The 21,256-nt window shown below is 59.2% G+C and overlaps 1 protein-coding gene across 1 annotated transcript; it reads left to right on the forward strand.

Annotated features, from left to right (window-relative positions):
* Positions 1 to 302: 302 nt before the first annotated feature.
* KRBA1 (KRAB-A domain containing 1) lies at positions 303 to 20,566 on the forward strand. The gene is made up of 18 exons (XM_045198778.3): positions 303 to 576; positions 4,773 to 4,899; positions 5,373 to 5,450; positions 5,985 to 6,119; positions 6,730 to 6,915; positions 7,823 to 7,954; positions 8,164 to 8,343; positions 9,159 to 9,314; positions 9,979 to 10,182; positions 10,666 to 10,839; positions 11,207 to 11,446; positions 13,128 to 13,280; positions 13,874 to 14,047; positions 14,695 to 14,895; positions 14,977 to 15,087; positions 16,191 to 16,295; positions 16,753 to 16,914; positions 18,376 to 20,566. Exons 1-18 carry the CDS (start codon positions 565 to 567, stop codon positions 19,296 to 19,298), a joined length of 3,453 nt encoding a protein of 1,150 aa, XP_045054713.2. The 5' UTR covers positions 303 to 564; the 3' UTR covers positions 19,299 to 20,566.
* The last annotated feature ends 690 nt before the right edge of the window (positions 20,567 to 21,256 follow it).

Raw genomic sequence — 21,256 nt, forward strand, 5'->3', positions numbered from 1 at the left:
GGAGAGGCCGGTTCCGTTTCATCCGAGCATCCTCACCTTGCATAGAGGATGCGCTCAGTAACTGTTGAATGCAAGAATGGATGGATGCATGGATGGACAGACGGAAGGATGCGTACACTCGGGCAAGCACACCGTAAGCTGGCCACCAGGAGGGTCACAGCGCCCAGCCACTCCTAGCAGCTTCGCGGGGTCAGAGGATAAGGCGGTGAGGAGTGGGATACTCCACGTCTTCAGGGATTCACACAGCCCCCGGCCGGCACCGCGGCGCCCTCTGGGAAGTGTAGTTCGCGCCTGCGCCCCGCAGGCCGCCGAGGCCCAGGGTCTCCAGGCGGAAGCGGGACCACCCTTCTTGGGAAGCGGGGCGTTGGGCTGGCTGCAGTGCGCCCTCCGGTTCTCTGCGACCCACTTATCTGTTCTCCGCGCCCCCGGCCCCGCCTACTCCCGCACCTACCTCTGGATCTCTGCAGCCGGCGTCGCGGAGGGTCGCGCCACAACCTGCGGGCGAGGGAGCGAGGGGACGGGAACCGCGCCGGAAGAAGCTCGGAGCGAAGGCAAGAGTCCGGGATGGAGAACCAGGTGAGGCGCGTCGGGACCCCGCCGTGAGCCAGACGGGGGCTGGGGACGGAAACCATTAATGCATTCCTTGGCCAGTCTGCTCCCCGAGCTCGGCACGGCCCCTGGGGGCAGTGGGTAGAGCCTGGGACCCTCCAACTTTGGAATCGGGGCCGCGCGGGCCGGGTGCGCAGGATGTCGTGCGCTATAGTACAGTCCTCGGGCGACCCCTTCCCACTCCTCGCCCCCAGTAAACCCCTACTAGGAGCGTCTCTCCACCTTTGGAAACTCGGTCCTTTGGGGTAATCATTTTCCCTCGGCTTGGCTTCTTAATTTTAATTAATTGTAAGTTACCCTGGGAGAGGTGGGCAGGAAGGCCTCAGGAGAATGAGTAAATATGATACCTTTATTATTGAACAGACACCTCCCCTCTGCTCGGGGGCGGGGGAGACATATTACTACTAGGTCCATGCCCACCACTCCCAGCTTTTATCCTTTAGGTAAGGTGTGCAGCTCCGGGAGCTGAAGGGAAAGCCCCATCTGTCATGGCCTGGGTACAGTTCGGACAAGTTATGTAAGGGTGCTAGGAAAACAGGGTGATACCAGTGGGGAGTTGCCACACGTTCTTCTTGGTAGGCTCCTGGAGCAAGTTCTGTAATCAGGGTGGTGCCTGAGCTTGGGCCAATCTCAGGCAGCTGTAGCCTCCATGGCTGGGGGTGTACACCCTGCGTGGGGACTGGGTCTGGGGCAGGCTGTGTCCAGGCAGACCAGTCACTGTGCCAGGACCTCAGTGTCATTAATGCCCCACAAACTAGAGAGGAAGGAGCAGCCAGGCATGTTGGGCATTGTGGGAGCAGGGGCCGTCTCCCTTGCAGCTCTAGCGATCCAGGGACACCCCTACTTGGATATGCCCACTGGCCCCATGCTAGGGCCTCCTCATCCCACAGTTTCCTCTTCTATAAAATGAGGGATTGGACCACCCATCTTTCAGATCTGATGTTCTGGGAGCGGTGTGGGCTCACTGCATAGCTCCGTGGAGAAGGTGGTCAGGAGTGGCCTTGGAGAGCAGTAGGGCACAGTCAGATGGAGAGGAACAGGGAGGGCCTCCTAGCGCCACTCCCAAAAGCCCAGGGATGTGTGAGCGGGCCCACAGGTGGGGGGCAGCAGGGTGCAGGGTGTGATCTGGGAGCCCGAGCCTGAGGCATGCTTGGGGAGTGGGTCAGGCTGGGAAGGACAGGTCCTGTGGACATGGAAGCTGCGGTTTTCAGGCTGGGCTAGTAGCCCCATGGAGGGATGTCTTAGGAGGACCAGCATGGCAGCAGTGAGCCAGTAGGCTGCTTAGTTACAGCAATCCTGGATCAGCCCAGAACGCTTCTCTCCCATTGGTTGAGGGAGGACGGTGGTCTGAGAGCCCAGAGGGTGAAGTAGGCCGCAGGGAGGGTGGTGGGCCTAGACTGCAAGTCAGAGGTGGGTTTCTTTTGCATTTTCACCCTCATTCTTGCCCACTCCCTTGCACACACACTCCTCATTTCTCTGCTTTTGGGGGGGCAGAGGGAGGCCACTGATGGGACCGCCTACTCTGGCCACACTCCATTTTCATTCCTATTTTGTAAGAACTTCATCATAGAAGAGTTGGTTTTGAGGCTGAGGTGGTGAAAGGCCTGGGAACCATGCCTTCCGGGTGTCTAGAAGAGCTGGGTATATTAGCTGGGAGATGAAGAGGCACTTGGAGTATGTGGGGGAGAGCCCATGCTGTGTAAGCTGGAGGTGGCAGGCTGTGACCCGCAGCTGGGCGTTAAGCAGGCGGATTTGGCAGCAGTAACACTCATCATAGCACTTACGACATCCCAGCATCTGTTCCGGGCCCTTTTCCTGTATTAACTCATGTAATCTTCACAGCATCCCTGTGATGTAGGTTGTTGTGATCCCAGTCTTAGAGATGAATTTGGTGAGGTGCCACAGCCAATCTGAAGCAGAGCAGGAACTGGAAGGCCTGCAGCCTTGGCTCCTGAGGGTGAGCCCCACCCCTGTGCTGTCCCCTGTCTGTGCCCAGAACTTTGTAACTGCCCGATCATGGCTAGCGATAGCACCAGCAACTAGGAGTGGGATAGGCACCCACTTCTGAAGGCACTGAAGGAGCAATTGACGAGCCACCCTATTTCCGGTGGAAATCGGTATGAAATGTTCACTGCTCCTTCGAGGTCCACAGCAGCCATCTGTGATTTCTAGTTTGCAAACGTGCTGCCTTGGACTGCCGGTGCTTGGGGAGAGGGGAGAGGAGAGGGGCCGAGAGGCCAAGGGGCCAAGGGGCTGGTTCGCCAGGGAAGTTTTCGTTCTCAGGGACTGGGCACGTGCCACCTGGTCTCTAGCCTGTGACTGGATGGCATGTTGGAATCACCTGGGAAGTTTGAAAACGCCTATCCCTAAGTGCAGAAAGCACTAAACCATGGATTAGTGGATCTAGGGTGAGGAGGGAAATCCGAAACGGTGAAGTGCGTCATTGGAACCTCCAAGCCCTTTGTTTTGTCGGTTCTGTTGCAAAGAGCAGCTGATGGGAGAGGCTGAGGGTACGGATTATTTTCCTCCTGGCTCACTGCGCAGGTGCTGTGTGCTGGCTTGAGCTAGCTCTCCAGCAGCACCTCTGCTCCGCCCTGCCCGGCCCTTGCTCCCCGTTCCCACTCCAGCCAGGGCCGTGCCGTGTTGCAGAGGCCACAGGAGCCTTCCTTGTGCTCAGGACTCTTACCCATCACCACCTCGAACAAATCTGTTTAAATATTCAGCTTTTATCAAGAGGGGTGGTGTCAGATTACAGAGGACCCCATGTCTATCCCTTCAGACTTGACCAGAGAATAATCGTTTAGAAAATTGGATGTTAGATGCTTGGTTTCTTGAGGTTTACTGACCTGGTGTTACTGGTTGTGGTCACTGTCACACACAGTGGAAGGGACACCACAGTTTCAGTCCGAAGACCCCAAGCCCTCGTCTTGGCCCCGAGGCTGTCTGCCCACTCAGCTTGCTGCTTCGCCCGTCCGCGCTTCGGACCCTTCGCCCCTCACGCAGGACAAACGTGCCACCAGCGTAGGGCCGCTTTGTTAATCAGATGGGAGATCTGAAGTGCTCTTAAACACGTCAGAATCACGCCTCTGCTGACCTGTGGGCCCCTCGAGGACAGAGCCTGTTTATGACACATGTCGCTTAGTAGCCAGCATGTAGGTGTTAAAGTTAGAGAGGGCAGGGGAGAGAGGCAGCCAGAGCTGAGGGGCTGGCTGGGTGGCTGATGCCCCCGGTACACATGTAAATGGGCGTGTTGGGGAAACCGCATGTGCAGAGAAGCAGCCACGTGCCCACGAGCCCCAGTTCTCGTCCTCAGATAGGGAGGTGTCCAGGCTGGCTGCCATTCAGAGCATGGCCCGCATTGCACAGAGAGGGGCCCAGGAGGGGGACAGCTAATGTCCCTGGTCTGGGAAGTGGTTTTGCTAGAAAGGTGGACCCTGCATAATTCAGTATGTTTTGTGCTATCAGCCTGTTCCCTGGATCAGCTCAGACCTGCTGAGCCAGCTCTGTGTTGAGCTTCAGAAGGTGGAGCAGAACTGAGCCTCCAAGTCCATCCTGAGGGCGGGGCGGGTGTCTTGGGTGGAACTCTTGTTTGGCAGGAGCAGAGCCTGATGTTGGTCCTTACATCCCGGGTTATAGTCCTTATGGGAGTTGACTTATACTAACCACACGCACAGGGGACAGATAGGTTAGTCAGCGTGGCCAATTCCTTCACATACAGTGGTTTCTCCTCATCCCCGGTGTCACGTTTTGCAGATTCAGTTACTCAGCTTCTGGTGGCCCCAGGTGTCCTTGGCTCTCGGCTGCGTCACTCCAGTCTCTGCCTCTGTTGTCATGTCTCTTGTGTCCGTGTGTCTCTGTTTTTCTTACAAGGACACTAGTCATACTGGGTGAAGCCCCCCCCCCCCTCCAGTATGACCTTATTTTAACTACGGACATCTGCGATGACCCTATTTCCAAATAAGACCACATTCACAGGTACTGGGGTGAGGACTCTGGCATCTCATTCCGGGACGCAGCTGACTCCCGTCATTGTCCCGGGAGCGTGAATCTCCCTGTTGCTCCTTCGCCTGGTCCTTTGCATTGGGTGCCCACCCCACATTCGCTGCATGTGCACCTGGCCTCGGGAATGGAGCCAGCCAACTCCCCGGGGATTGTGCCCACAGGTGCCCATCGCCTTCCAGGACCTGGCCGTGCGGTTCTCTGAGGAGGAGTGGCAGCTGCTGGGGGAGGGGCAGCGGGAGCTCTACAGGGACGTGATGCAGGAGAACTACGAGGCGCTGGTCTCCCTGGGTAAGGAGCTGGCAGTGCCCTGTGGGGCCTCTCTGGGGAGGTGTGGTGTGAGCCCCTGCTGAAAGTGGAAGGGGGGCTCGGTCCAGCACCAAGCGCATCCAGAATCTCTGGATGGAGGGGGGGCACCCCTCCACCCCCTGCCCCCAGGCCTTTAGTCTTCATTTACAAAAGGAACATCATTCCAGGTGGCTTTCAGCTGAGCTGGCAGCCTCACTGATCTTTTATGCCATTGCCATCTCTCTGAACTACACTAGGGTTCAGGTTACATTGTGGTAGGCGCACTAAAAAGCTGGGGAGACACTGAGCAAGGTGGCCTTGCAGGCCCTGGCGCTCTGCGGTCCTTGGGGTTTGGGCCACAGGAAGACGTGTAAGCAGGTGCGTGGATATGTGGCACCGGGGCCGCCTGCACACTCACACTTGGGGAACAGAGGTGAGCTTCCGTTCTAGGGGGACTGTCCCTCTTTTATTCTCAGGGACAGCTGAGCTGGTCCCCCTCTCTGCCTTCCTGTCTCCTGTTGAGCCTGGTGGAGCCACGAGCAGCAACAAAGCAGGTGAGGGACAGGTGCTTGCTGGGGGAGGTGTCCTAGGTAAGTAACCTTGTAGACAAAGGCCAGACCCCTCTGAGTGTCCTGGTCCCCCTGGGCAGCCTGGGCCCGGGGGGACTCACTCTTGTCCCTTCCACCATGGGGTCCTTAGCCCCCAGCCCCTCTTCTCACTGGACACTGTAATATCAACCCTCCCCACCTTGCCAAGCTGCTGGCCCCAACCCCACCCTGACCTGTCACCCCTTGTCCCTCTGGGCTGGTACACTTGCCTGTGGCTTGACCTGCTCAGAGAAACATGGGGTCGCTGTTGGACCGTATCACTTCAGGGGGCCCCTCTCTTGCCACCCCCCATGCAGAGTCCTCCTGCAGTCCCTGAAGGTGCCCCCAGGCCTGAGCCCAGGGCCACTTTATCTCCTGGCCACGGGTCTCCCTTTTGCTGCGGCTCACGTGGTAGGAGGACCACATGAGGTGCTGGTGTGAGGACGATGCAGCGTGCTGAGCTGCCGTGGGGCGTGGAGGCTCACTGTGGCCTCTTGGCAGGAGGAGCACCTCAGCACAGCCTGCACCTCACTGCGCTGGTGCAGCTGGTGAAGGAGATCCCGGGGTTCCTGTTTGGGGAAGTCAGCCCTGAGAGTGGGGGAGCCAGCCTGGACGGGGAGCAGCCGAGTCCCGAGGGTAAGTTGGACAGCAGGGCAGCCTCTGCCGTCCGCAAGGTGAAGTTCAAGCTGTGGCAGCACCCTGTGCCCTGTGCCTGCCTGCTGCTGCCAGGCCCCAGGTGGAGTCGCCTCGTTTCGTGGGTGCCCCGGCGGCGTGCCTGACTCTGGCACATGGGTAGGCGGTACGACAGCAGCTTCTGACTTTTCTCTTAGTGGTTTCTACACAGCTTCATCCACGCCCTTGTGGCCCTGTCCCTGTGTGCCCTGTGTAGCCGGTGAGGCCAGTGCCTGTTCTGTAGGTGAGGAGGGGCAAGCTGTGCCTCATCTGAGTGGCCAGTGGGGACAAAGACCCCCCTCCAGGCCTGTGCTCTTCCCGCCTCCCCATTCTGTCTTTCTGGCCCCATGCCCTGCTCACTGGCCCTCTCTTCTCAGGCCTCACCTCCTCAGGGGTCTGTGCCCACCAGCCTGAGCCTCTAGGGTTCCTTCAAGACTGTGAACTGGCCTTTTAGAGCTCCGGGTGATAAGGCGGAGCTTACTGCTGTCCTGGTGGTTGTTGGTGGAACCCTGTGAGGAAGGACTGGAATGGGACAGTTAGGAGCATTTTACCCGCTGCTGGGCTTCCATTTCAGCTTCCGGTGTCCCCTCCCTCCTCCCGGCAGCAGCTGTCACAGTGGAGACTTGTCCTCTCCAAGGCCTGCTCAGCTGCCTTCCAGACCCTCCCTCCAGCCGGCCCAGTCTGGCCAGCACGCCCAGCAGTAGCTCATCATCCAGCGGGTCGCCTGGAGCCAGGGGGCAGGGAAGTCCCCTCCTCATCAGTGAGTATGACCCAGGGGGGCAGGGCCCCAACCCCGAAGTCAGGGTGTCTGGACCCCATGCCCTGTTCATTTTCTCTACGACTCTGTTTCCCTCATTGCTAATGGGTACGAGCTCCCTGGGGAGTAGGACCAATGCTGGGCCCCCTACCGTCTGTCGACCAGAGAGGTGGCGATGCTCAGTGCCCGTGGAGCCCTGCTTGTGGAGCGCCGCACGCGCACGCAGCGGACGTGGGGGCAATGCTGACATGCAGGCCCACCAGCAGATAACACGCCTGTGTGCACCTGGTCAGGTTCTCAGACCTGCCCATCGAGGCAGCCCTAGGAGCAGGGGAGGGCGAGGGTAGCCATTGGACTTTCTCTGGGGTCTCACTTCATTTTGTAAAGTTCTTGCAAAGTTTGCATTTGCTTGAATGTCTGTTTTTATTAAAAAATACTTTAAACTACTGTGGGATAAAATTGGCACTCCTGAAAAACACGCCCCATTTAGCCTGTGGATTTGGGTGTCACCCGGCAGACCCGCTCTGGGGTTCCATGTCCCCACATTTGAGGAGCGTGAGTGCAGGACGAGGGCCTGCACGTTGAGGTTGCTGCTGTCACTTGCTGAGCCCAAGTCCGAGGTTGGAGTTGGGGGAGGGTCCCAGGCATTGAGACCACAGTCTTGGTATTTACAGTCACTGGGAAGAGACAGAGGATGGGCACCCTGCCTCTCCCCACCTTCCCTAGGCAGCACCTGCAGAATAAGCCTCAAAGGAGCTGGCTCTACAACCAGTTGAGGTTCCCATGACTTGGTGCCCCCTGGGGGCTTGGGGGCGGGAGAGGCCTCTCCCTCTGTGGGCACCAGACCTGGGCACCCCCCCAGGGGTCAGGAGCCAGGGCTAGAAAGACCTTCCTGTCTCTCTTGCTGCAGAAACTGCAGGCACACCAGGGTCTGCAGAGCAGGAAGGCCCTGGAGCCCCCAGCGGAGAGCTCAGCGCTTCCACCAGCAGCCCTGGCAGAAGGAAGGGCCACAGGAAACAGCAGAGGGGGACTTCCGGGGCAGGTGAGAGGCTGGAGAGCAGGGCCCGTGCTGGAGCTGAGTGGGCTGGGGAAAGGGAGGCACTCGGAGTCCTCTGCCATCCCGGCTTCCTGACAACCTGACGGCACAGGCACCATCCCTCCCATTCTCAGGGGCAGGTGGGGAATCTCCGATGCCCTGTCCTCCCTTGGCAGCCACCCTCGGGGCTGCGCTGACCCTGGCTGATCTTGCAGGTCCCACGGGAACCTCTCCTGGGAGCAGCCCCTTGCAAGGCCTCATCAACTGCCTGAAGGAAATCCTTGTGCCCAGGCCCCAGCAGCCGGAGGCAGCCCCGCTCCTGCCTCCCGGCCCTGGCCTGGGCCTGGCCCGGCTAACCGGGGTGGGGCCTGGGCCCGGGAGCCTGCCCAGTGGAGGTGAGTCCTGGGGATGCGTCTCAGGCTGAGGTCACCGAAGCCCCTGAAGCCCGAATTGGCTTTCTCTAGATCCTTCCCTCTAAACAAAGCGTCCTCCCGAAGGGTCATCCCCAGCTTGGCTGCTCCTGCACCCACAGGGTCATATTTCTGGGGCCAGGCGGCTTTCTGACAACACCAGTGAAGAAAACTCAAACGCATACCCTGGGCCCTTCTGTGTTCTTTACTCGCCCCAGTGTGGGACCTAGGAGGAGGAGGTGCTGCTTGACACTTCACCTGGACACTGAGTGGGGGCACTTAGTGTGCACTTGGGGGATCGGGGCAGCGTGGGGGGGCCTGCGCACCTGTCCTGGAGTCTGATACCTGTCAGCTGTGTGGACTGAAGGCTCCTGGAGCCTGGCAGCCTCCGTCTCCCCATCTGTAAGATATGGGAGTTACTATTCCCACCTGAGAGGCCTGCGTGAGGCCTAGGCACAGTGTGTGCATGTGTGTGCAAAGCCTGGGCCTCCTCAGTGTTACGTCCCATTTGGGGTCTACAAGCCACAGCCCTGCGGCCCGCCGCTCCCCATTTGCGCTTAGAGTCACACCTTGTGCTCTGCCTTTGTGTCCCATTCCTTCTCTGACCGGTCTGGGAGGCATGGAGACAGGTAGCTTTAAGCCTGCCACCAAGACGACAGTGGCCTGTGCAAGGTGACCCAGCCCTCCAGATTTCTGGCCCTGACCTCTTTAAGCCACCTGCCTGGGTTGTCCGCTTCTTATTTGTCCCCGAGACGGAGGACACCCAGCTCAGGGTGAAAACATGTTGCTGTTTCCCGTAGTGAAGACAGAGGCAGCGTCTGGGGGTTGTCCCATCCAGGGTCTGCTGAACTGCCTGAAGGAGATCCCAGTGGCCCAGGACATGCACCCCAGCCCTTCGGGAGTGGGGGACCCACGGCTGCCAGAGGATCCAGGGGCCTGGAAGAGGACTTCTGGAGGTAAAGGCCACTGGCTGGGCTGCGAGGGCCCCAGACATTGTCCGTTCCTTCCGCTGCTCCAAGCAGGGCTATGGGTGACCCTCCACAGTGCAACACGCAGGCCACACATCTGTGTGTTGCTCAGAGTGGCCAGGTGTTGGGGACTGTCACCATAAATGGAGCTGGTCACACAGGAGGTGCCGCATCAGTTATCATTTCCCAGACTGGCTCTTAAAGTAGGAGCCAGGAATTCCGGGAGGAGGAGGGTGTAGAGGGAGGGAGGTGGGAGACGGAGAGCAGAAGAGGGAGCTCCAGCCTGTCTGGGCGTTAATCCTGACGTTGGGGTTCTCGTCAGTGTGGGCTGGGGCAGGATTTCCACGCATGGCAGCTCACCTGTGCTCAGTGGCTTCTCAAGAGAAAAAGTTGAGTTGAGACAGGTGTGCTGCCTTGGGGGGAGGAGCCTGATTTGGGGCTGCCTGGGGAGTGCTGGCTTGGCTCCTTCTGTGGAAACCTGTGGAAACCTCTGGAGGCGCCTGGGGGTAAGGGGGAGGTGGAAGGCTGGTGGGGGACAGGGAGTAAGAGTTGGTCCATCTGCTGGTGGCTGAGCTGTGACTGCCTCAGAGGTGAGGCTACTGTGGGGACCAGCATCCTAACCCCTGAGGGCTGCGTGTGGGGCTTCCCGCAGGGCCCAGACCCCTGCAGACCCCTCCTCCCTGCCCTGGCCGAGTGCTCTCTGTGAAGATGGAGGACAGCTGGACCCAGAGCCCCCCAGCACCTGCATCCTGTCAGCTTCACAAGCCGCCCCGTAGCCCCTGTGCCACCGGCAGCCAGGGCAGCGATGGAGACACCAGTGGGGTCCAAGTACCTAGCTGGGGCCCTGCAGCTCGAGGTGAGGCCCGATTCGTCTGCTTGAGTCCTGAGGGGGTCCTCAGCCCCCCAACAAGGTTCTGCCCACCTGCAGTGGAAGGAGCAGGTCCAGGGGATGGGGGGAGAACCTGGCTGTCCTCCCCAAACAGTTAACCTAGTCCTTTCACCCACGCCCTCCTCAGCCTGGCCTTGCCCAGGGAGGGAGGCCCCTTCCCTCCATTGGAAGGGCCTTCATCTGCAGAGGTTCCCTTGCTGTCCGGGTGCTGGCCACTGCACACAAGTGGGTCTCCCCACCCACCCCAGGACCTGGGAGTATAGTTGCTGTCGTTCCCCCTGTACAAACAGAGAGCAGATCTGCGTCCCCACAGGAGGGTGTCCTGTCTGGCAGGCTCCCATCCCTGGTGCAGGACTTGTCTCCCCAGTAGGAGGTGGGTGGGGCTGCCAGCCGGGTGCCAAGCCAGGGGACCTGCCAGAGATGGTGAAAGGGCCGTCTCCCCTGTCCCAGCCAGCAGTGCCTCGAGCTCGCCCCTGGAAGCCCTGGAGGCCTGTCTGAAGGGCATTCCCCTGAGTGGGTCGTTGCCTCCCCAGCCGCCGGCCTCCTCTTGGTTCCGGAGCCCCCAGCCGGGAGACGCCAGGTCTCCGAAGCCTGAGCTGCAGCCCCGAGGGTCGCACAGTCAAGGTGGACCTGGCCCTGGGCTAGGGTGGCCTTTATCCCTGCATACGCGTGGGGACGATGCCGAGGACACTGATGGGTCTCCCCTCCTCATCCTGGGCCCCTTAAAGTGCACATCCTTCTCCCTTCCCACCCCTGCCGCCTGTCATGCCTGACCCCAAACAGCTGCTGAGTTGGGTGGAAGCCAGTTAAGCTGTCCCTGCCCATTGCCTCCTCTAAGAGCTCTTCCTCACCCTCCAGCCCCAGGAGACCAGTGGCTGGGTCGGGGTAATGCGCTGTGGTATGTTAATAAGCGCTATGAGTGCCCTAACCAAAGGGGAGGCCCCAGTGGAAGATCCCTGGGGCAGGTCTCAGGGCCCCTGCCTGCCCACAGCTCAGGGCCCAGGGGGCCTCTTCTCTAGCCGCTGTCCCGTGGTGCCAGCTGTGCTGTTTCCTGCAGAAGCTACGGCAGGGCCTCTTCTGCCTCTGGGCCTGCAGGGCTTCGTCAGGGATGGCTCTGCCCTCCCCCCAGGGCCCCGCAGCACCCCCACCAGCTGCTCGTCGTCCAGCAGTACTGACGGGGACCTCGATTTCCAGAGCCCCGACAGCAGCCAGGGGCGCAGGCCTGGAAAAGGTGAGCTGGCTGGCCTGAGGCTCAGGGTTGACCCCGGGGAAGGATGGAGGCAGCCCGTCCACTGTGGCATCCAGCGCACCCTGTTGGGTCCCCCGTGCACAGTGCTGGCAGCAGAGCCGGGGTGCCCAGATAGAAGAGACACAGGACTTGTTTCCGGTGGGGGCACCTGTCTTAGCAACTTGGCTCCAAAGAGGACAACATCTAAGATCTCTTAAAAACAAAAAGCGGTCTTTTTTAGCGTCAAATCCTTCCCCCGGCCACAAAGGAGTAAGTGCCTGTGACATCAGACTGACCTCTGACTTAGGAAAAGAACCACGTGGGGTTCACGTGAAACCACATTAAAGAGCATGTTGGGTGACCCGCGTCTCCCAAGGTCCCTCTGCATTGAGGTACCCATGGTGAGCTGTCACCCTCTAGAATCTTGCAAGATTCTCTCCAGGGTCCCTCCTTGACCCTTTTCTCCCCAAAAGAGTAACACAGGCCTTGGTCTGCCATGTCCACAGAGCCCAGTCCCCCAGGGCTCCTGTGTCCTGGCCTCGCTCCCTGCTGGGGCCCATGGGACAGTCCTGGGGCCCTCCGGTGTCTGGTGGCCTGTATTCCTGCACCCTACCAGGGAGCAGCCCCTTGGGTGTGGGGGCTTTTTCCTCCCGAAATGTAGCTGACCTTTGTTTGAATTTTTTGGTTTTAAATAGGTAATAGAATCACGTGGTCTTGTTCAGAAGCCACAGCAGGTTATGTAGGAAAGGTGACGTCACCCTCCCGCCCTCCCCTGCCCTCCAGCACCTGCGGCCCTCCCTGAGCCACTGCTGCTGTGGGCTCTCACCTCCAGAGTCGTTGCGTGGCCACACTGCTTGTCCCCTCACGCAGGTGGTGGCGTCCTGCACACCGCTTTGCCACCTTGCTCTTTGTCTCAGCATCAGTCTCTGATGTCTTGTTCCGTCTTGGCGCTCCTCGGACGCTAGCAGCGCCCCTGCGTTTCAGCAGCTGCGTGGTCTTCCCTTGTGGGGTTAGCACATCTCTTTCTCGTGCCTCCTCTGTGGATGGGCCTTGTCTTCTAAGCAGCCCAGGCCGCAAGGGGATTTCACGCTGCCTTCCAGAAGCTTCCAGCCCAGCTCCCCAGCTCTCTCTGTTGCCCCAGAACTCAGCAGTGCCCCGTGGGGAGCACCACACTTGGGGTTCCCCTAATTGACACCAGGCTGTCCCAACCCCATGTGCTGGCCAGCGCTCTGTTGCTTCCACAGCCATCACTAAAAATGTGACTTTTACAGCTTGGTTTTGTTTCCTAGTTGAACTGTATTAGTGTTGGTCTTCCTCGACCTCCCCCATCATATCCAAGAGGGTGTCCTTAGCGTTCCCTTTGGTTCTCAGGGCCATTCAAAGTCGGGTGGCAGCATCTGTCACGGGGGTGGCACTGGGTGTCCTGACGCCATGCCCGTGGCCAGTCTCCCTCATCACAGCCCAGTGACCTGACTTCCAAGCAGGCGGTGAGACGGGTTGGCCCAGCCAGAGCAGAACCGACAGGCTGGGCGTCGGGTCTCTGCTCAGGGGCCTGGTACTGCCACCACGGGTCTAGCGCTCTGCCTCCATCCGTGGGCCCAGCTGCCCTGGACACCGTGCAGGCGAGCCCCGGGGTACATAGAGTCCAAGCTCCGACTAAGACTGCAAGCATTGGTTTTCACAGGGATCCCAGTCGGAAGCGCCTCCCTCCAGGGCCTGGAAAATTGTCTCAGAGAGATACCTGTGCCCAGGTCACAATCTGCCTGGTCCTGGTCCTTGGCAGGGGACAGAGAGCCCCGGAGAATGGAGCCCAAGAACTGGATGGCAGACAAGGAAGGTAAGGCATGGTTGGCCCAGGGGTCTGGAAGCAGGAAAAGGTGTCCCATACTGACACCTGGGTGCTGCCACCCCCAGCCGCCAGTGGGCCCACATCCACCCCGGAGATGTAAACAGACTGATTCAGAGTGTACTAGAATCTTGTAGTCCCAACTCCAGACACGTAGGATATGGATGCTGATTGGCTCAGAGTGACCGACACGTTCCCATAGTTGTCCGGGAACAACCTGAGCAGAGGCTAGTGTGCGGCTGGAAAGCCAGGGGCTACCCGCCTCTGCAAGGGCAGGGCCCTCAGCTGCAGAGTCCAGGCCTGAACCTGGCCTTGGCCTGGGAAGAGTGTCTTCCCGTCATGGCTGTGCTGGCCCCATGTGCCTTGGTGTCTGGCGAGTCACGAAGCTGCAGGGCCCCCAGGAATCCAGGGGATGGGTCTGAGGAGATCCCAGAGGGTCTGCAGGGCTGGTGTATGTGCCACTCCCGGTGCTCGCGCGCCCGAGGACGCAGCCAGGGCGGTTCTTTGTCCATTAGCTTCCTTTCCTTGGTGCAGACACAGGGCCCCGTGGGGCTGACGGGCCTCCTGCCCTCTCGTTTAAACAGGACTGCGGAGCGAGGCCTGTGAGCCAGTCCACCTCAGGGGGGACGCGCCCCCCAGGAGCCCATGGCCGGCCAGCCCACAGGCACTCTCCTCCAGCAGCATCCCTGCCTGCTGCCAGCGAGGGCTCAAAGACCATGTGGCCACCCGGCCGGGACCGTGGAGGTGGCTCCAAGACGGTGAGCTGACACCTGCCCCCGGCCCCCGGCCCCCGGCATTTCCTGGCATGTGTCCCTCCAGATAAAGTCTGTGATGAGGAACTAGGTTCCCCTCCCCTCTCTGCCTCTGTTCCTCCCCATCACACACCCTGTACCCTTTCCCCAGGCTGCTGCTGAGCACAGGAGCTGGAGGGGCAGGCAGGGCCCCTGCTGCTCCGGCACTTAATCTAACCTGCTGTGGAACCCTGCCTGCGGCCGGCCGAAGTGCTGGGCGGCTGTGACCTGTGCAGGTCTGAGTGGGGTTTCTAGTGACCCCACTGGGCAAGAGCTACCTTTGGGGGCCTCCTGTGGGCTCACCTGAGCCTTTGCTGTTGGACAGCCCTACCTGGGGGAGCAGGGTAGGAGGGCCTGGGGCCTGGCTGGACCGACTGCTAGCAGCTTCCAGGGCCTTCAGACTTCTGGAAAGTTCCCCAGCTGGCTTTCCAGAGGGGCCAGGGCCTAGCTGGGCTATGGCTTCACTCTGTCCACTATCATGGCAGAGAGCATGTTCTGGGCCACCAGCGATTATCTGTGGCCATTGACTGGGCTGTGCCTGCCTGTTCATTCAGGCAGGGGGTCCTCCTCCCTGTCAGGCTGATCCATGGAAGGGTCTCTTGTCATTTGCCCAGGGGCAGCCACCACGCCCTCCCCACTTCACTGCCTGGAGAACTCTCTGAAGGGGATCCTGCCTGGGCGGCCCCTGCGCTTTGCCTGCTTGGCTGGCCCCAGCCCCAGCCCCAGCACTGGCTCCATCTCCAGCTCCAGCTTCAGCAGCTCAGAAGGAGAAGACCCAAGGCTAGAGCCTGAGCTCTGGCAGCCGCTCCTGCAGGGTAAGCTTTGTAGGGAGGGAAGAAGCAGGGAGCTGTGCCTGAGGCTGGGGCCTCCACCCTGACACCAGCTTTGTGATGCAGAGAGGGACCCTCTTCCCAGCAGCAAGAGCCCTGGTGGCCCCCCAATGGGCAGCAGCCCTGGTGAAGGCCCAAGGACAGCAGAGCCCAGGGAGCGCTTTGGTCTCAGTGCAGGTGAGCCTGGGGTCTCCTGGGAGGGGCCTGTCCCCAAGAGGCTGGGTTCTCTGAGTCTCACCTGTCACTTTGCCCAGCTCTTGCCAGAAAGTTCTCTACTTTTGTCATGCTCAAGTTCCCCATGAGATGAGTCACATCTGAGAGAGCAGGTGGGGCTGTTGAGGCACGGAGGATTCCAGAAGCGTTAAGTGAATGTGTTTAATTAGAAAGCCTTGCAATGAACTTGATGTGTATGGGTTATAATGTTACGTATATAATATGCACACACTGTGTACACTTAACGACGTTTGTACATACAGACACACTCTCTGTTGCATGGCCCTGGCCTCTGGACAGTGGTGATGCTGTCAGCCAGGAAGGCCTGGGCACCCCCCACCCCGACCCTGCCCTCACCCTTCTCAGAGCAAGCCCCACAGACGCTCCCCACCCCAACCCTCCTTCCGGGCAGGTCCGGGCCAGGCCGCCCTCTGCCTCTTCTTACGACCACAGGATGCGCTTCAGCCAACCCCCCAGAGCACTTTGAGGGCAGGACTTGGCACTCACGCTGTGCACTTGCAGGGCGTGCGGCGAGGTCACGGGTGGAGAGAGAAAGTGGGCAAGGACCCGGGCCCCTGTGTCTGTCACCGTCATATGGGGGTGTCCAGGGCTTGGCAGGTTCACTCTTTATTGGCTAATTTAAAATGTAACAGCAGGAATCAGGACACAGGAAGGGAGAAGTGGGGGTCACTCAAGACGGCCAGGTATCTAGGTCACGCAAGGCTTTCTGAATGAGGGACCTCCTCGGGGTTGGGGTGGCCTGGCTCCTTCCCAGCCACTGGCTAGTAGCACTCACACCCTGGCCGTGTGTTTACCCCAGGTGGCTATCTCTGGAAACGGAGGCCTCAGCCATCCAAAGCGTAATGTCAGGGACTTAGTATGTATGTGTATGTACATATGATGATAACAATATAATTGTTGAAGTTTGGCAATAAACAAAGTGTCAAACGTGAGATTCCTCCACCCGGGAGAGCTTAGAAGTTGTCCTGTCAAGAGAGCTGGAAACGCTGCCTGCTACCCAGGCTGCCTCGCTTCTCAGGCCAAACCTGACCTAGCTGTTGACCCAGCAGGAAAAGCAGAGGAGAGGATGGGAGGCGGGGCCCGGCTGTCCAGGAGAGAAGCGTGCTTGGAGACCCCGTGCTGGCCTGATGCCCTGGGCAGCACCCGAGGAGGTAGGGTGGGGTGATTGGTCAGGGAAGGGGTCTCCCTTTGTTTTCAGGCGGGTGGCCCCATGCTGTCCTTGGCCTCTCTGCTGGCCCAGGCTGTACCCACATTCCTCAGGGCCCCATGGGGCTGCTGGGAAAAGGCCCAGTGGGCTGGGCACGGTCCATATAGGCCCCCAGGGCGCTCCCAGCCTGTCCCTGTGGAGCCTCGCTGGCAGGATCTGCACATCACAGCCCTCTCCACCTGCTGTCCCCGGCCCAGCCTGTCACACAGGCCCTCCTGGGCTGTTTGGCCAGAGTCGGGTTCCCCTATGGACCAAGTGTGCCCATCTTGCATCTCATTTAACTGTTATTTGAGAGTTGAAAGTTCCATTTCTTAAAGCCGTGTCCAGATCGTCCTGTATTAGAATGACTCTGTCAAAACAACACATGCATACACCCGACACATTCTGTGCTCTCTCTGCAGGGGCGGCTGGGAGTCTCTGCCCTGCCCCTCGGCCGGAGAAAAGGCCCGGGCCGGGGCCCTGCCCGCCTCCAGGGTCAGCCCCTCAGCCCCCATCCCGGAAGCCCAGGGTTAGCGAAGAATCTGGAGGCCCAGGGCCTGGACACAGAGGATCCAGTGCTGCAGGTGAACTGCTAGGCTCCCCTCAAGCCGTCAGGAGCCCTGCGGGCACAGGGGCGGGCAGGGGTCAGCATCTGCATGGCCACCCAGCCCCTGCCCGCTGCTCAGCCCCTTGCTGTGAGGGCAGAGCTGGGGGAAGGGGGCAGGTTATTCTTCACGCCCTTCCGGCTTGTCTGGGTCACAGGTAGGAAGAGTCTCACCTTGCACTCACCTCAGGTTGCTTATTTTATTTCAGTGTTTTCTTACAGAAATGTCTGGCTTTCTCATAAAAGCAAAGACGCCTTTCAGAGGCAGAACAGATTGAGACTCGTACCAGAACAGATACCCCCAGAATCAGTGTTTGGAGTTTGAGCGGACCTCAGAGAACAGATGAGGACATGGAAGCCTGGTCACGCTGTGTGACCTGGCCAAGGGCGTCCTGAAAGCTGTGAGAGGTGGCTCCACGTGAACCCTGACCTGGAGGAAGCTCCTCCCTAACCGCGTTAGAGACGTGGTCTCGGCCCCCTGGTCCGCTCTGGGACATGCACCAGGACCCTCATACCAGACAGTGAGAGTGGCCCACAGAGGCCCATTCGCTGTAGGTGTGGCTGGTCTATTAAGAGTGAGGCTGGCAGGCGTGTGCCTCTCCCTCAGACGGAAATGTGCCCACCACAGCAGTGAGGTCGCTTGCGCTTAGCCAGGTCCTTTTTGAACGTACCCAGGTGGCAGTGGGCTCCTGCAGCCCCTCCAGCTCCACTGTTTCCTCTGATTGAAGTCCTGAAGGGCGGATGGGAGGAGCCAGGCTTGGGACAGGGGGACAGGGGAACATCGGGTCTGTCCCGCCAGCCTGAGGTGGTCCCAGGATTTTCTCGGGAGATTTGCCTGAGGCGGAGACCAGTTTCAAAAGTACTCAGGGTGAAGGATTAGGTGATTTTTTAAAAAGTAATTTAAGACATAACACCCTCTGGATCTATAGCTGCTGAATATGAAGGACTAAAGTCGGGGTGAGAGGAGCCCTAGTGCTTTGCTTTTGACCAATCGCACCAGGCCCCAGGTCAGACCGGCCCCACCCCCGGGCCGTCTTCCAACCACTGCCCTTGGCCTCATGCCCTCTGCTGAGGCTTCTCCAGGCCCTGCCCACTGACTCCCCAGGGCATGTTTAAGTGCCATTTGGTCCCCAAAATGGCACAAGAACCTACTGACCATTTTCTTAGAAAGTCCAGTGTCCTAGGAAATCTTAGTTACCATGGAGACCAAATCTGTGGTTTATCCTGCCTTGAATTTGGGCAGCAGTGGGGAGACGTGGCCACTATTGACGTTGTGAGCGTTGTCATCAATATTCTGAAGCCTGAGTCGGTTCCTTCCCATGTAATGCCAGGTCTTAGGGAGGCAGGGTGCTGAATGCACTGATTCAGGGGGCCCCCTGGGGGGAGAGAAAGGACCTGGCAGCCTGAGAACGCTCACCTTGCATCCCTACCTTGGTTTTAGCCCGGAAGGAAGAGAGGCCACTTCCCAGAGGCCTGCCTGAGCCACCCCCCATGGCCACCATTTCCCCTGCTTTGCCACCCGCCTTCCCACGACCACCATGTCCCTGCGGGAGTTCCCTTCAGCAGGAGCTCCACAGCCTCAGTGCTGCCCTCTCGGAGAAGCTGGATCGGCTTGCCACGGCTCTGGCAGGCCTGACTCAGGAAGTGGCCATGGTGAGGACCCAAGTGGATCGGCTGGGGAGGCGCCCGCGGGGCCCTGGGCCAAAGAGCCAGACTTCCTGGCCCTGGGCCCTCCCCCGGGGACCTCACTGGGCTCAGGGCCCTGCTCGAAGGCACCTGCTGTACCGGAGGCAGAAGGGCCCCACCAGGCCAAAACCGAAGATCCTGCGCGGCCAGGCGGAAGGCTGCAGGGCTGGCGACGCCTCAGGCCTCTCCCGGGGGACGCTGCACCTGGTGCCTCAGCTGCCTCTAGAGGCCCCCCGGGCAGAACCTTCTGGAACCAGCTCCAGCCCTTCCCAGCAGCCACCATCCTCAGCATGCAGCCGTGCTGGGCTCATTGTGCACCCCCCACTTAGACACACAGGGGGCCCCCAGAGTCCCCCTGTCCCCTCTGTGCCTGCTGCATTCCCTCCGCAGATAGCCTCTCCTGCCTCCAGTGTAGATGCAGAACCGAGGGCTGCAGTGGCTGTGCCGACAGAGACTCAAAACTGGCCCAAGGACCCGAACGGCCCGTTAGCAGGGTTCCAGAGAGCCCTCAAAGAGGAACTGTGGGGTGGAGAACTTAGGGACCCGAAGTGGACAATCCCTAACCGGCTTCTTCATCAGCTCAGCCCTGAGGGCACCCTGTGCCCAGTTGCCTCTCCTAGAGGCCAGCCAGTCCCCACTTGCTGCTCCAGCCACGCCTTCCCCACTTCAGGGCTGTGAACAGCTGGGCGGCCCCCTTGGCCTGACCGCCCCAGACTCCCAAGACGGGCTTGCCCAGTGGGGCCACTGCTTGGGGTGCGTTCCTCAGCCACATCTCTGCCCCACTCGGCTCAGGTTTGTTCAGATGTTGCTTCTGTCCTGTCTTTGCCGCCAGGACTCAGAGACCGGTGGTGGCGTACACACCTGTGCACAGCACGCATGCCTGGCAGGGCCATAAGGGCCCTTCTTCCTAACACCTGCCCTCCCTGCTCTCAGTGCCGGGAAGGGAGCGGCTCTCACCCTCCTGGCAGATATGAGCAGAGATTTCACTTGGGGAGAGCTCCACTCCTCGGTCTAAGTTCGATTCGCCCATGCGGATTCTAAAAATTGCAAAGGTGGTTGCTAAGGGAAGGGCCCTTGGCAAAGAGGGGTTCAGCAGGTCCACACCAGTGTGTAGCCGATCGGTCACCAGTCCTGAAACAAGCTGACGTGGCAGGCAAGGACACTTGGGGCCAGTCCAGTCCCAGTGGTCCAGATCCAATCAGCCTACAGGAAGTTCGGATTTTTTTTTTTTTAAGAATGTAAATTATAAAGTGACGCTTCGTGGTCTGCAGCCACACTCATCCCACAGGTCCAGCGCCACTCGAACCAAAAACGTTGGCGGTTGTTTGCCGAAAGCCTTCCAGAATCACTGGGGTGAAGAATCTGTGCAATTTAGGGATTTGGGGGGTGTCCCACACTTTCACCCACTGTATGAGGAAATGTCACTTTGGTGCGAGAAACTGAGGGCCTTTCTGAACTCAGGAATTCCAAGGGTTTGGAGGTGGAGGGCAGAGAAGGTTCTAGCTCTGCCTGTCACCATCCTGGCTAGTAGCCCAAGGACGGTCCCTGGCTGACCTGGGCACCGGCCTTCCCTCCATCCGCCACCCGCCAGCCTGAGGCCACTAGGCAGGGAAGGGAAGGTCCCGCTTCCATCTGTCAGAATCAGCAGGGTCCCACAGGCTCCAGGCCACTCCTGAGGAGTCCAATGGAAGGGAGTCCGCAATGGGTGTAAGAGGGGTGCAGGGACCACAGTGTGGTGTCTGTGACACCCCATGATGTCACAGCTGCCTCCAAAAGGAGTTGGCTCATCGACTTGACTCAACTTTCTGTGTCTGTGTTTCAGATGTGGCTTCTGTAAACAGCCTGTAGTGGGATTTTATTCTTTAATCCAGCTTGACAAGATTTTTTCTTCCTTACTTAGAGCCCTGAATCCATTTACATGTAATAAAGTTACTGACATACTTGGATTTGAATATGCCATCTTACTTTCTGCAGGTGTTTGTGCCCCTGGTTCTGGGGGGTTTTCCCTTCTTTCTTGCTGTCTCTTGTAGCCACAGCGTCGAGGGTTTTGTTTTCATGCATTCCATTTCCCCCTGCTGACCTCAATGTTTAAAGAACTGAAAGGAAAACACCCAAGTTTACAGTCATATTTGGGAGATTTTAGCACACCATTTCCAGGGATTGATGGGATGACGTTGGGAAGGCTACAGATTTGAACAATCCAACAAAACGGGCGCGATTGGTCAATGTATAAAACACCGTTCCACAGGACTACAGGAAGTATATTCCCTTCAGGTAGATGCAGAATAGTCACAAAAATTGATCACATAGTAAACCCTGGAGTAAGACTGAACAAATTTGAAAGTATTTTACTGACTGTGTTCTCTGACCATACTGTAGCTTTTAAGCTAGAAGCCAATTTTTTTTAAAAAGACGTTTTCATATAAGAATGATGCTCCTGAGTGGCGGGTAGCACCCTGCGGCACCACATTTGCCCACAGATAAACCGGACTAACGGCGGGCAGCGAAGCAGACCACGCAACCCAGGGCTCCAAAAACCTCAAACCTCTGGTTGAAAGCGCCCCTGGGGGTTGGGGCGGCAGCAGGAGAGACTCCCAGCCTCACAGGAGAGGTTGGTGGAGAGACCCACAGGGGCC

Source organism: Desmodus rotundus, chromosome 6 (assembly GCF_022682495.2).
Source record: "Desmodus rotundus isolate HL8 chromosome 6, HLdesRot8A.1, whole genome shotgun sequence".
NCBI lineage: Eukaryota > Metazoa > Chordata > Mammalia > Chiroptera > Phyllostomidae > Desmodus > Desmodus rotundus.